This window comes from Galeopterus variegatus, unplaced genomic scaffold, assembly GCF_000696425.1.
Source record: "Galeopterus variegatus unplaced genomic scaffold, G_variegatus-3.0.2 Scaffold1235, whole genome shotgun sequence".
Classification (NCBI taxonomy): domain Eukaryota; kingdom Metazoa; phylum Chordata; class Mammalia; order Dermoptera; family Cynocephalidae; genus Galeopterus; species Galeopterus variegatus.
This window is the reverse complement of record NW_007727346.1, coordinates 28,402-43,804: the sequence shown is the minus strand read 5'-3', so window position 1 is coordinate 43,804 and position 15,403 is coordinate 28,402. Positions and strand designations below refer to the sequence as shown.

The 15,403-nt window shown below is 34.4% G+C and overlaps 1 protein-coding gene across 1 annotated transcript in view; it reads right to left on the bottom strand.

Moving 5' to 3' along the window:
- MCTP1 (multiple C2 domains, transmembrane 1) overlaps nucleotides 1-15,403 on the bottom strand; it is a gene marked incomplete at its 5' end in the record, with an annotated part of 177,762 nt that overhangs the window by 139,999 nt on the left and 22,360 nt on the right. Inside the window, 4 exons of the mRNA XM_008575761.1 lie at nucleotides 11,198-11,317; nucleotides 13,262-13,336; nucleotides 13,717-13,818; nucleotides 14,184-14,286. Coding sequence (XP_008573983.1) covers nucleotides 11,198-11,317; nucleotides 13,262-13,336; nucleotides 13,717-13,818; nucleotides 14,184-14,286 — 400 coding nt within the window. The remainder of the gene's footprint in view (nucleotides 1-11,197; nucleotides 11,318-13,261; nucleotides 13,337-13,716; nucleotides 13,819-14,183; nucleotides 14,287-15,403) is intronic.

Sequence of the window (15,403 nt, the reverse complement as noted above, 5' to 3'; positions counted from 1 at the left end):
GGGATCCGAACCCTCGGACGGGAGCGCCGCCGCGCTTCCCAAGCGGCGCACTATCCAGTGCGCCACCGGGCCGGCCCTAAAGGGAATCTTTTAACACACGAGTTCCTTGTTCTAAAGGAAAGCAGTACCAAAAACAGTGTGGTTACAATATTATGGTCAATAGCCTAGATCACATAAAAGATATTTCCATAATTTCTGGTTATTATCCTTAAGGATTAAGAGGATTTGTGACCTAAAAATGTGATAAAAATCTCTCCTAGCAACTTTAATTATAAACAGTGATTGTTTCTTGACAGATCTGAAAGTCTATTTGTGGATAAGATGCATTAGAAGTTGGTTCCTTCCCCCTTTTAGTTCAAGGCTAGACCTGTCTATGGTTTGGACACTTGAACCAATTGTACACAGACTTCGTTTAGGAAGATTGTGTGCAAAATTCATTAGGGCAACAGACCCGATGAGAAGGAAAACAGCAATTAGAGGTAATACTTAGGTACCCTATTTTCCTCCACATACAGAAATTATCTTTTCTCTTCTTGGGAAACACTGCAGATGATAAAAGTCTGAAAGACAATAAAATTGTGTGCGAGAGAGAAAGAGTGAGAGCAAGAGAGAAAGACTAATTCTGTGGCTTCTACCTAAAGTCCTGAAGCCTTTATGTGTGATACTCCGGGGCTGTCTGCTGTAACCAGTTCACATCTCTGGCCTTCCCAGAAAATATAACGAGTCCCTTAAAAGCAGAGAGAGGAAGGAGAAATAATGGAGTGTCCCATTTCTGACAGTTAAGAGAGAGGAGAGAAATGTTCCCACACTGATCTCATTAAGATGACGAGAATAATGAGTGTGAATCTTATGTATGAATCTCATAGTAGATAGAGTAGGGCATAAATGTATCCCCCATTCACCCTTTTATGATGCCTGATATACTGCATTTATCCTCAGCCTCATCTGATACTACTGTTAGGGGTCTCTTGTACAATATTACAGCTTTAACTTCAAGTTTTGCCGCTGAAGTCATCTGAGTCAGCCATTCAATGCAGCTTTATTGAGTGTGCATGAAAACGGGGGAAGACCTGTTAATGGCAACTGAAATGCATCTCAAGCAGAACAGCCTGAATTTATTTCCTGTCACTGGCCCTGGTAATGGATTAAAAATACTGACAAATGACATTTTTCAGTTTACAATCTATTTTATTTCCTAGTTCCTTAAACTTAGGTTAAACATTCTAGTCAGTTAGAAATAGAACCCAGGTATCATCAAATATGTCTCTGACATATTTTTGGAGGAAGAGCCATATATTTTCACCAAGCACTGTTGGGACATTTTTCCTTATGAATTATTTCTAATTCTTAGGTCCAGTATAGAATATTGTCCAATAATAATTTAAGTTAATTACTTTTTCATACTGATACAGATTTTGAAAGACTACTTAGCTCTTGGAAACAAAGACCTGTGTTGTTGTGATCATGTATATTATTCAAGTCTGACTTATCCACAGTCCCCTCTACTTAAGGACTTCAAAGCATTTCATCTGGATGATTTAATTTACCTTTCTTCACTCCAGTAACTCCAACTGCAATAAATTGGTGCACCAAGTTTATAGCAAACCATACCTCACGTAATTTATATGATGAAGTAGGCAACACCCAACAAATTTGAATGGTATCTCAAAATATGCCTAAATTATTATTTTAGTACTGCCGCTACTTTGTAAATGAATATAGCATTCCATTATGTTGTCTAATTTTATGCTGGAATAATTTGGATCTACATAATTTTAAAGGAAATTTAGGAAGACAGCAATACAATAAAGCTGGTTACCAGTTTTTTAAAAATAATTCAAGTATATACACTTTTTTCCTGGCTTGAATCTAATGGAAATTTAGGCCATGGACAGGTTTATCTTAGCTACCATTAAATCAATATGGATCAATATACACAGTTTAAGTAACTCAGTGAATATATATATTTGTCTGAAACCTGGAAAATATATTCTTAATGAGTCAGCATTTACTTTTGGAAAAAAAGTCCTTTATGCTCTTTAGAGGTCAGATATATCTTGTTTAAATGTACCTTACTTAAACACACAATGAACTCTTTAAGAGTTCATTATTACTGTACACACATATCTGCATAGTGTTTTTGGGATCTATGGTGTGATGTGATCTCAACTAATAGAAAAGTTCATTGAAACGTAAGGTATGCACTTATCACTTAAACTGCAGGAATAATACTAAACGGAGTGAGTGCAGATTCACTATAGCAAGTAGGCAATTCCAGCCCTTCCAGATCAACATTCTTTAACCAAAATACCAAAGATCAAGAGTCCAGTTTTACACTCTTAGAATTCTACAGGACAATGTCAGATACCTGGTTTCTTCTTCTTAAGGACTATTTGACTGATAAACTTCACTTTATTCTTATCTTCTCATTGCTGTTGTCTTTGAAGTTTCCATTACTAGCAATTGGGGAAAAGGTGAGTTAGTTTTAGCACTTCAGTCTCCTGTCCTGTAAAATAATCTCTAAGTTCCCTTTAAGTTGTTACATTCTATGACTTCATCTGCACTGTTTAAAGCCCACACAATCTCTTCCTTTTTTAGGTCCCTTGCCTTTGCCTTTAGGAAGGTGCACTATCCTGAAGCTGAGGTTGGGGCAGATGTGTTCCTGGCATTCTGAGCACTAAGCCATGATTCCACTGAATCAACTTTCTTCATGTGCTTTTTCCATTCTCCAGGTAGTACTTTACAAAGGAATTGACAGGCTTTGTGAGTGGTGTGGGGCAGATGTGTTCCTGGCATTCTGAGCACTAAGCCATGATTCCACTGAATCAACTTTCTCCATGTGCTTTTTCCATTCTCCAGCTAGTACTTTACAAAGGAATTGATAGGCTTTGTGAGTGGTACTATATCATTACCTATGATATTTCCACTATGAAGAAATGTGTTCCAAGATTTAAGCAACTATGTTACAAAATAGACTTTTATGTTTTGTTTGGAGGTTGGGAACCTATATAAAAAACATCCCATTTCACCTACACATCAGCCAAGATATTTGACCCAAATAAAACTGTGGTTGGCGGCTCATACTCTGAGAATTTAAAAAATGAAGGAAACAGTGCACACTCAGTCAAGTTAGAAGAATCCAGGTTAAAGCTCTCTGTTATAAATACCATACTCTTGGTTGAGGTATGCAATAGGCTCTTGCAATGAAAGAACCAAACTCTGTTTCAAAGAATTTAAACAAACCCAGGTATATACTGAGTCTCTTAAATTTTTAATATTGATACCTAACTAAAAAAAGTAAACAGCTATCTGAACTTCTACATTTATGAATTAATTTTCTCTGAGTATCAGCCATCACTTTATTAATAACATGTACTCAAATAATACCTCTCCTATACAACCTCGGTATACTGTCTTGTGGATAATTAATGGACTACTTTTAATGTTGGTGATCTATTATTTTAAATTAAATCCAAAAGGTCTCTCTAATTCACTAAAGGAAATATCATTTAATTTACCAACAGTTTATGACAAAACTGGGTGAAATATTCTTGTCTCAAATATTTAAGCATTGCCTGAAGTCCACTTGGCAGGAACCATGTAGAAGGCTAACTATGGAAAATGCAGTTTAATTATTTGTATACATCTATGGGGTATAAAACACCACATATTTACATACTGTTGATACATTGCAATAATAAATGGGTTTTTTTATTCCTAAAAATAACTTGCCATGCAGAATAACCAGAAGAACAAGTATCTTCACTGTTTTAAACAACTTTCCTGTTCCGTAACCTTTTTTTCCAGCCCTTCCAATGAAGATCTAATAGGTAATTAATTCTAATGAAATATGCTTTTGTATCTCTGACATATGATATTCACTTAAGAATGTAAAGATTATCTGTTAATCATGAATACAGTGGAATGTATGAACAGAACCCATCAAACCCTCATAATGAGAGAGCTTATATTACTTAGTCCAGAGTTCAATTCGTGTCCGATGCACTTCTCCAGTTTGGTGAAGCTCAACAACGCACCCTTGGAATTGGGGTAGAGAAGAAAATACTCTCATGGGTTTCCTTGAGGGGAAAGATCAAATTCTTCAGTCTCTATGAAGCCAAATAAAGTCTTTCCTTTAACTGGACTCCAGTGTAGTCAATAATTTTGTGTAGAGATCACAAATTCTCTTGCTTTAGAATGGTTCCCTATGGGAATAATTTGTATCATATGTAAACTACAGAAAATCCTAACTACACTTTACTACCAAGAATATGAACATAAATATGGTTAAACTTACCTTAAATGTCATTGATAGCATGCATCCTCAATGGGCAATATGATACCCAGGGGATAAAAACTGGTTCTTGGGGTGGAACAAAAAAATTTTAGATATTACAATGATTTGTGGCCCTCCAAAGCTCAACACTTCCTGACAAAATCTTATTCCTTAGTATTTCATTTCTCTCATTAAATTAAGTGAAATTTTTCTGCTTAGGGGGATATGAAAACATGTTAAGAAACACTGATTTAAGATCAAATAAAAGCCAAGTTTTGTCTCTAAAATCTTTTATTTCTTCTTTTAAAATCAGGGCTGACTTTTATTTTTATCCAAAGATCTGTGTACACCTTTCCATCTTTCCTCGCTTCTTAGCTCTTCTCTTATTTTCTCTTCATTACTCCCCTTTGAGCCAGTAGCTGATGACTGGTGTGAACATCTTTACTCTGTTACTGGTCTCTAAATGTTACCATTTGCTGAGGTGTTGGGCCCCTGCCATCACAACAAAGTAGAAGATGCAACACAGAGTCATACTTACAGACCTACCTGTGGCAAAGATTGGCTAATCTGTCTATCCCCAATTCTTAATACATGTTAAAATATTAATCGATATTGTAAAATGATATCAAGAGAAGGGGCAAAGAAAAACAGGAACAACTTCCTTAACATTTCGGGTTAGCGTCTCTCTTGATAAATTAACTCTAGTACATTCATAATTCTAAGGTTTATCTTCACAACTAGTCAAAATAGAAAAATGAAACAACAAAAAAATCCTATTCCTATTACTTAATGTTTGCCTGATACAAAGGGGCGTGAAAACACGTGAAGAGTGAACTTAATGACATAAGTATATTAATGACTGCATCTCTGTTACAATCTACAACCATTCAGAAGAGTAATTACTTTTACTTTAGAAAATTTTACTAAAATAAATTATATAATTATCTCCTTCATTTAAACTTTCTTTTTTGCAAAATACTTTATATAACAATATGTTGCAATGGAATATGGCTGGCCACTTTGCTCAGCACGTGTGTGTCTTACACATGTAAGTTACAATTCAAATTGAATTTGGATAATAGAAAATCCTTCAAAAGACAAGAACATTGGTTTAGGAATCTGGGGACAGAGAGGAGACATCTCTGATTTATTATTGTATGATTTTTTTGACCCTTAGTCAACTCATTTGTAAAACAAACCATACAATATATTCTGTAAGGGTCTCATAAAAGTTTGGGGGCTGAAATTAGCAGATGAGTAATGCAAAAAGCAGCTTGAGGTGAAGTGGGACAGGGTCCACACAGCAAGAGGAAGGCCACACTGACTGAGGCTTTGGTGTCCTCCCCCACCCTAACTTTCATTGCATGCACCACTGAGGTTCATGAGAAGGCTAATTCTTGGATCCAGTAGAGTATCATATTATGCTGGTGATATGAGAAGTTTGTATTTGATTATAATATAGCACAACAACACTATACCTGAGAAATAGAGTATCATATTATGCTGGTGATATGAGAAGTTTGTATTTGATTATAATATAGCACAACACTATACCTGAGAATAAAAAAGTGAAATATTTTTATTTTCCCCAAATCACCCACAGAAGGAGACTTCCCCAGATTATAGCATCTTAGTACTTCCTATGTTAGAGGACAAGGAGAAAGAGCAGAGATCATAGAAAACATGAGTGTGACCTGCTATAGGGATTACATTCTTCTTGTAAATAGAAAATTAGGAGAAATGAGCTTTTCAGAGAGTAACAGACCCTGTGTTCTATATGATTACCTCTCTCCAAAGAGCAGAAAGCTCTTCTGATGACATCTATTAAAATAAACAAAAAAGGACATCAGCATCATTTAAAGAGAACTAAATGCTGATTTGAAGTCCTACATTGTATATTTAACAGATATTAAAACAAAACAAAAATGGCTACACTTTAAATAGTCCTGCAAACTGAACTAGAGCATCATTCTTCAGGAAGGATTAGAGAAAATGTTTTGTTCCATTATTATCTGATTTGCTACACTGCCTAAGATTCAGAGTTGATTTTAGCTAATAGTGATGAATCCTAAAACCCAACCCACTTCTAAATTGTGATCCTTGGGAGGTTTTCTTGCATAATTGCAAGAAGTTATATACAATGTTTTGTGAAAGGCAATGCTTAAGGAAACCTAATTTACAATTTTTCACAGGACAATGTTTGAAAAAAAATTCTTCCCTGAAATTGAGATAAATTTGGGAAAAAATGTATACGTTGAGTATTAACTTGATTGATGTGCCAGTATGTCCATATGAACTGGGCATATAATCTATATACTGAAAAGAAAGTTGTAGTACTAGAAACTCTTAAGTGTCAATACTTTTTGACTTTGTAAAAGGAATTTTAGGCAACTTTTTGACTACACAGAGCTGTCTCATGTCATTCTTTGCATACATCACCTCTGTTTTTTCTCTCTTCTTGCATAATGGCCCAGCTTTTCTGAGAGTAGCTGTTGTCCCGAATGTGATCCTTTACTAAAAATGGGATTGAATGAAGATGCTGCACAAATGATCTTGAAGCAAAGGAAAACTAGGCATTTGAAAAGGACCCAGAAAGGAATGAGTAATGAACCAGAGTGGCCTCGATGAATTGCTGTAGAGGGAATTCTCGGTTTTGACACAAAAGGAACTCATGGATACCAAGGAAAACCCAGGGAGAGAATCTCAGTAGGAAGCCTGCCTCACAGGCTGGTCAGGACAGAGGGCTGAAGCCAGTAGCTTCCAGATATGAACAGAAACAAATGTATCTCATGACTAACAGTTAAGCATTTGAACAGGCCGTTTTGGAACACAAGGTACCTTGGGAAGTTGACATTCCTTCATAATTCATGTTCATTGTTCCTCTAGGTAAAGTATGTGTCTCCCTTTAGTTATTCTGTTAGGAATTGTACTTTAAAGGCAAGCGGACATTTTGGATAATGCACATCTTAAGACTTTTCATTAAAGTACCAAATTTAAATTCTACCTTTTTGTGCACTCTGACATTTTTGTCTGGCATTTTCATTAATTTTGCGACATACATAAATGTAGCTGAAATGTTAACTGATCAATACTTTGTCTCTCTCATGTAGCACTAGTGCTCCGTTCCCCAAGGACCACACAGCAGAACAGAAATTAAATGTGTAAAATATCAAATGTTAATGTTAAACACAGCGGCACTTACTGTATAACGACAGAAAAGGCTAAAACAATTCCAAATGGACAGATGGTACCACAAATTATCTACAATCACATTTAAAGATTAAAGTTTGTCCTGTAAAATAATTCTCTGACGCACACTGAAGTGTGTCCTTTTACTGATAGCTCAGTTGTCCAATTATTTTTGTGCTCATTACAGTGAGAAATGACAGTACTGAAAAGAAAGAGAGAATGTGCACTCTTTTTTTTTTCCATGTTGCGCCCACTGACATCCAGAAGAACACAAATGTCTGGTCAAGAGCCTGATGAAAATTAGGCCCAATTTATGAGACATTTTCACATCTACAATAGATGATTCCCTGAGACAAGCAGTGCCTTCTGCACCATACACACGTCTGTGTCCGCTCTTCGGCAGACAATATTCATAGCAAAATTTAAAAACCTAATTCGTAACACACAAAAACAAGGACATTCCCAGAAACGTGTTTGCTTAGATTTTATCCATCACCTTCCAGACCAGTTTCAGCCTCTAATATCGTCAGCTTGCTTTGAATCTTCCCTGTAGCACATAGATAGTGCTAAAGAGGCTGGGGCTGCTGTAACCCTGCATTTCTTGTGTTCTCCACTTTAATTGATATTGGGACAAAAAAAATTATTGTTTTTCATTTTGATTTCATTATTCTATATTTATTTTTGGATAGTAAATTAGAAAAGAAAAATAAAACGGAAGAGAAAAAAGGCACATAACATTATAAAGTTTACCAATCTAGGCCTAAAACTGAGCTGTATAATGGTGCAACTGCATGTGCTCCATGAGGCAGGTGCATTTATGAAAAAGTGGGCCAAGTGGATCCAATGTTATAACCATAGACCCATGATCCATCAACATGGAATGATGGGAACAATATGTTTGTAACAAGGGGGTGCTGCTCAGACTCTTCTCCTAATGGAAAGCAGTTCTTTTCAATAAACTGGCCTAAAATGGCTCTGGGTATGCAGTGATGTCTTTGAAACATTTTGGTTTAAAATACATCATTTAATATCTACAAGATGAATAAAAATCCTATAATAAATTTTCTGAATTATTATGGTATCAAAATTACAAGGTAGATATTTTAAAGCTCTTTTAGAAAGGAAATAATATCTGCTGTGTGGCCTTGGGCAAGGTACTTAACTTATCTGTTCTTCAGTTTCTTTCTTCTGTATATTGGAGAAATAATAGAATCTACCTCATAAGGTTGTTGAGAATATTAAATTCATTAATTCATGAAAAACAGTTCCCTGCAACATAGTAAGTGCTTAGTAAATATTAGTAGTTATTATTATATAAGGATCTTTATTCATGAAAAACAGTTCCCTGCAACATAGTAAGTGCTTAGTAAATATTAGTAGTTATTATTCTATAAGGATTTTTATCAGAATTTAATCTGAGGTTAAAATAGATGATTGATAAAAGACTATGAAATGGTTTAGAATATAAATGGAAACTTCAGGGAAAATTGCTACAACACTATTAAGTATGTCTATCATGATTTACTAACTGGCTTTATTAGAGCAAACCCTTATTTATCTGGTATCATTGAAGAATGAGTTTCTCCACATAAGAGACATTTTCAGATTGATTGATTGGTTCATCATTGGTCAACTGATTTAGTCAACCATTTATATTGGGAGCTTGCTCTGCTAGGAGAGTATCTGCTAGATACTCTGCAGATGATGCTGGAGTACCAGGATGAAAAAGGCAGGGTCCCATTCTCATAGAACTCCCAGGGCAGATGTAAATAAATGAAGTTTGGTTTTGTTATTAGTTGTTTTTATCACATTTGATAGAATGTAATTTAGTGCTTCTTTTTTCCAGTGAAACACAGTTAATATTATTGTTTCTTCTCAAAACTCCTGTAGAGTTCCTCACGTGTGTTCCCACTGTAGTTTGTGGTCTTTTTTCTCGCTAGTGTCAGCAGGCCGTTTTCCTACCCTTCTTGCTCCTGCTGCTTTTTTTGTGGGGCTCTTACATTCAGCTCATGTTTCATAGGACAGAATCTATCCAAAACTGACCACCAGCTAAGAGAGATATTATTACATTTCTTCCCCAGTGAACTTTGACTCCTTTACAGTAAAATCACTCAAGTAATATCAGCTACATGTACCTGTTTCTCAGAATCCCAGTGCCTGAATGGTTTTTGTTCTGTTTAGAATCAAAAGGAAATTGTGAAAAAAAATTCCCATCTTGAATTCATTTTACATGAGTGACTTCCGGAAGCCAGAAGTTTATGAAGACTTACATAACACAGTCATTCTAAAGTGTTCAGAATGGATGTTCCTGAACAAATGATATAATTATATACATTTCTTTGTTTTCAAATTTTACAAACAGCTGTGAGGAATGACTTTAGAAGGAGTAGATCAAAAATAGCAGCATGACCTTTTCAGCAGAATTTTTTTGCATCTCTTATAAGGCCCCATAGAACCTGGAAGTAATAGTATAAAATATACATAGAAACACAGTATCATTTTTTTTCTCATTAACATCAAAGTGCCTGTATGCTAGTGAAAACTCAGAATAAAGTTTTCTTAGCAGTACCCTGATATATTTATTATTTGAAAGAGCTCCTAAAAGAACAGTGAGAGAAGGAGATATAAAAAACAAAAACAAAAACAAAAACTTAATGATAATGACAATTGCTTTCTTTAAGGAGACAACAACATGTCTATGGGAAGCAGGCTGCCTAACTTTCTGGTAACTTACAACACAAAGGGACATACACACTCTTTGTTCCATGTGCTCAGACATTAATGAAAGTCCCATACAAGGCCTGAGAGGAGGACAGAACTCAAAGTACTAAACAGATGTGCATACACTCATTTGAATGGTAATACTAAAATGTTGATTTGTTACTATAATTAAAGTTCTTATTGTAAGCTCCCATAATAAAGTCCTATTCTGCTAAACTGGCAGCTATAAGGAAGCATAAGGTACTCATATTCTAACAAACACGAAAATAAAATAAAGGATTTCAAAAGAAGGACTCCACTTAAACTTCATACTGAAATCCTGAATAAGCAAAAATAACATGGGAGCAGAAAATCCCAGCTAAAGCTCAGAGGAAAGTATTCTTTTGGATTTTCTAGCTCTGACAGTTGGTCTCATCAGCAGTTTTTAAATAATCAAAGTAAAAGGCTACAAGATGAACATTATTAGAGGACTATTTAGATCAAATTTTCACTTACGACTGTTAAAAAACTGAAAACCTCAGAAATAATAAAAGGTCTCTTAAGTAGGTCACATCCACTTCCAGTTGATTCACATATTAAAGTATTACCAAGTAGCATTCTACTGCCAATAATTTTCATATTTTGAAAAAATAGCTATAGAATGAATAAAATCAAATTGAGGATGGTCAAGATTATTATTTTTCACACTGAGGACTTTTCTTGGCTCTCCTGTTGGGATTTGGAATTATGCAATATGTAAAATTTTACTTTTTAACTGTCACAGAAAAAATTATATACTGGCTGAGATGTCTTGCTTTCCGGAAATCTGAGGGGTGGGGGGGATGTATTCTTGGACTCAGACCTTGTACAATCCATCGGGTTCCTGCCCACGGCAAATCTGTCCACTCAAGTCTTAAAATATGAGTTTTAAAATGGCCATATCAACATAACTGTTACTATAGCCACAGAAACAAGCCGCTATGATTACTGAATTTAATGAATAACAATGTAAGTAATACAGTATGATCATACCACAAAAGCAGCAAGACTCCTTGGGGGTGAATCCCAATCAAAGCAACTATTAACGTAGTATGCAGCATTGACGAGCACCATGACACAACGTTTCATTCTGATAAAGTTTCTTAGTAACAGCTGTAAGGAAAATAAAAATCTTTAGAATTTGCAAGACTAAAAACCATCAGATATACTGAAAAATTCTTCAAGCTAATTGAGATTTAAAAAGGATTTAGAAAGTTAATAAACATAGGAACATAGCAAGCACTTTGGCTCACAAGTTAAAGGGAAAAGTATTTCTGGAGAAAGTGGAAAGAACTGACATAAGAACAAATTCTTAACTGAATGTATATGTTTAAATAATGTTGTCGTGTAAGTTGGATAACCTTTGTTCATAAGAAAAAAATCTCTAACAGATCAAAAATTTTTTTTAGCTACTCACATATTATGAAACAATTTTAAACTCAAATTTTATTGTGTTTTTAAGATTCATCAAATGCTTTAACATATTTCAAAGTGAAATGGATAACTTGGAATGTTTCTATTTAGAGAAAAACCTGTCAAGTACTTCTTTATTATAGAAAATAATTTTTTTTTACAATTTTAGTAGGAATCTTCCCTTTTTTTTACTATCATATTATCTCTCTTTATCTTCTCCCCTTCCCCACAATAAATTTAATCTACAGTTTCTATAGTTTCTCATTACTTTTTCATAATTTTGGAGTTAGGGAAAAATTTATGGCAACCAAGTGCTTTACAAAATCTTTCATTAAAAAGGTATATGAGAATTGATATAATTTAAAATTTAAAACTAAGGCATGCCTACAACTATAAAAAAGAATAGCCCATGTACTACATGACGGCTCAAAAAATTACATATAGGTATATTAATAGTTAGAATAATTATGTCGTCAGGTTAATATTTTGCTACTTCCAAATATACTTCAATGTTGATCTGGCATTTTTAAGAAGTAGCTATGTGAAATTTACCGAAGTCAAATGAACAAAAAATATATGTGTTAATACAGAGACATGTACGTGCATCCCAGTTTTAACAATTTGCTGAAACTGAAATTCATTTCAAGCTAAGTAGTTTCTCTATTTGTTTTTCTTCTTGGCCCCTATCACCTTTATTTAACAGCTATTTTTGTTACTTTTGTCTATAATTAAGGAGAAATGTAATGTGTATTTCTATTTAGATAGATGTTACAATTTGTAACACTATCTTTAAACAACTTAAGATCACACTGTTTTGGTGAATTTATTCAATTAAAAATAAAAAATATATTTAGGCTTCTAATATCATAAAAAATTATTAAATATTTCAAGGCACGAATAAGTTCAGTAAAATTTATAGCCATAACAAATACATTTTATTATAGCTCTGTCAATTGGATGTAAACATTTTTCTTAGCACTTTTTCTTAACTTGATATCAAGCCTAATTTAAAGTTATAAGCCACAGGTATCAAGTTTAATTGAAAATTGCTTCATGATAGAAAAATCAGATTTCTTGATTTTCTATTTTGTTAGCTAAAATGCCAATAAAAGTTCACTTCTAGAAGATCATAGTTAAAATTTAATTAACATGAAGATTTCCCTTAGAAGATGGAGATCTTCTTAGAAGATCTGTATTAGAGGGAAGAGCTTTATGCTGGGCTCACTTTACACACACCTGCACCATACCTGTGGGTGGTCTGGACATATATTTGAAGCTCAGCTTTTGGCATACTCATTTACACATTCCATGGCAATCAAACTGTATTTTATGTTCAAAATGATCATTCTGTTGCCAACACATGAATACATATCCATTATATGCAGCACCTACAGTATCCCCTTTCCTTTCTGACCACCCTTATCCAATTTATCAGTTTGGTATTGTCCTTGTTTGATCTTTTAATGAAAGAAAGAGAAGGAAAAAAAAGGAAGTAAGAAAGAAAGAGCAATTTTCAGTAAGTAGATGATCAAAAATTCCATAGTCTTCCCCCCTCTACACCTCTGAAGTTTATTTGAATTTACTTCAACGTTTTAAGATATCATCAGGTCTTCCCAGAGGGATTAATCTTTCCTTGCTTTTTACCTGTTTAGAGAGTCTGTTTTCCTCTTCAATGTACTTCTGTTCTTTGGGTATTAATGTTCGTAAGCTGGCTTTCACCTGTACATCAACATATGTGTCTGTTATGGATTAATATATTACAAATGTTTACAAGTTTTTCACGTAGTTCAATTTGCAATAATTTCTAAAGTTGCAAAGTTCTGGCTGCTGTGCTCATAAAATATAAATGTATACAGTTGCACATGCATGCGCTTCCCTTTCTTAGGCCAGCAGGTAGTGGCCAGAGCACAACCGCAGCGGCAGTCGCCAACTATAACAGAAAGCCTGGGTGTGCCAGGCAGTGGCAGAAGCGTATTCTCCAGGATACATCAAGGTTTAGAGAAAATGAGGAATGACAGAAATTCTCTACAAATCAGGAACAAAAGCTTTCATGAAACTGAACTCTTTAGCAGTACAAAAAAGCCAAAGTTAAGACTTACAGCATTAAAAATCACATCTATTTCAAGATAGATGACCCCCTTTGTTGGCCCTGTCAGCTGCTTGTTTTTCAAGACGTAGGCTTTCTGTTCACCATTTTGAATCTGCGGGAAAAGGACATGACAGCCGTCTGTCTCGCGGTCTCCACTGAATACACTCCCTCAGTGACCTTTGACCCCCAGCTGCTGAAACTGACAGAGAACCCAAAACAACTGTGGCAATTCTGACAAGTACCTGTTCATTACCAGGATCAAGTCTGTCAGGAAAAATTAACTATCATGGGATTCAACATGGCTGTGAATTGAGTATGTTAAAATTTTTAGTGTTCTTATTACAGACCTTGGTTGAGAAATGACAGACGTAAAGCTAAGGGTTTTTTTTTTGTTGCGTTTTTTCCTTTTTTTTTTTTTTTTTTTTTTTACGTGAGCAAAAGCAACACAGAACAGTGTGTCAGGTGAATAAAACTTACAGACAGCAATGGTATAGCAACTTTGCCCAGAAAGTCAGCACTTCGATCCCGATCTTCATCGTAAACTGTCACTTCAAGAACTGAATGGATATCTTTAACATTGCTGCATAATAAGTATATGTAAGAAAAAAAGATTTTATCAGTGGGAAACACGAATGAAAATGGTTTTGAAAATTTAGAAAGCTCCAGCTTATTTTGTGTGTGTGTTTTATGTATGCTATTTGCATACACACATATACAAGATAGCTTGAAATCTGACAGAATTTCCCATAATGCACCTTAGTTGACTGCAGTGATGGTTCTATTATCTGAAATTTTGAACACCATTGTAATTTCAAGTTATAATTTTTTAATGAAATATAATTTCCCAGCAGGATGGGCACAGAATAAGTTATTGAAAAAAATCAATAGGAGGCACTGGTGGTTTTTAGATTTTTTGTCTCATTATCACAATAATTCCTATCTTTCCATTATTCCCACATAAAACACCACCAGATTTGATATCAGTAAGACTCACACTATATTTTATATAATTATTATTTTTTATAATAATAAGACATCTTTTTGTTTACAGCTCTCATCAAAACATTGACTTAGTTTCTGTTAGGTTTATAGTAAAAATTAACAAACAGAAAATAGAATGAGGAAAATGTAACATTTATAGCTATTGTACCACCCTGGAATTTAGATTTTAAGTAGTGTTCCATTATGTTCCAAAGACAACATATGTTAATAAACAACTGTGTGAGCTCTTCATATTTTTGTTTCTGGAAAAATAAGCACAAATTGTTGATAGCATTTATTCTTTGATCAAACTGTTTACCAAGAAAACATGAATTAAGAGAAAACAAAAACGTGAATATATTCATTACTGAAAAATCCCAACCACATGTGAGAAGAGGCTTTATCAGGGCACAATCAATTAATGGCTTTGATAATAATCAAACCTATTCATTCAATTATGCATTCCAGAGAAAAACACTCTCCACAACCTTCTCAGGAGTGCAAGTCTCCTGTCCAGGCTTTCATCTCTTATAAAAATGTGGAATTCTTTAAAAATAAATTGGTTGGATAATTAAATTCTGATTAGCTACTGGCTCTTAAGCAGAGACATTACAGAAATTAATGAGGAATTTAGCAGTTTTTCATACACAAAAAAATAAAACTATGTTAAAAAAACTTCTAAGAAGTACTTCTGTTTGGAGAGTTTTCCTTTGTTC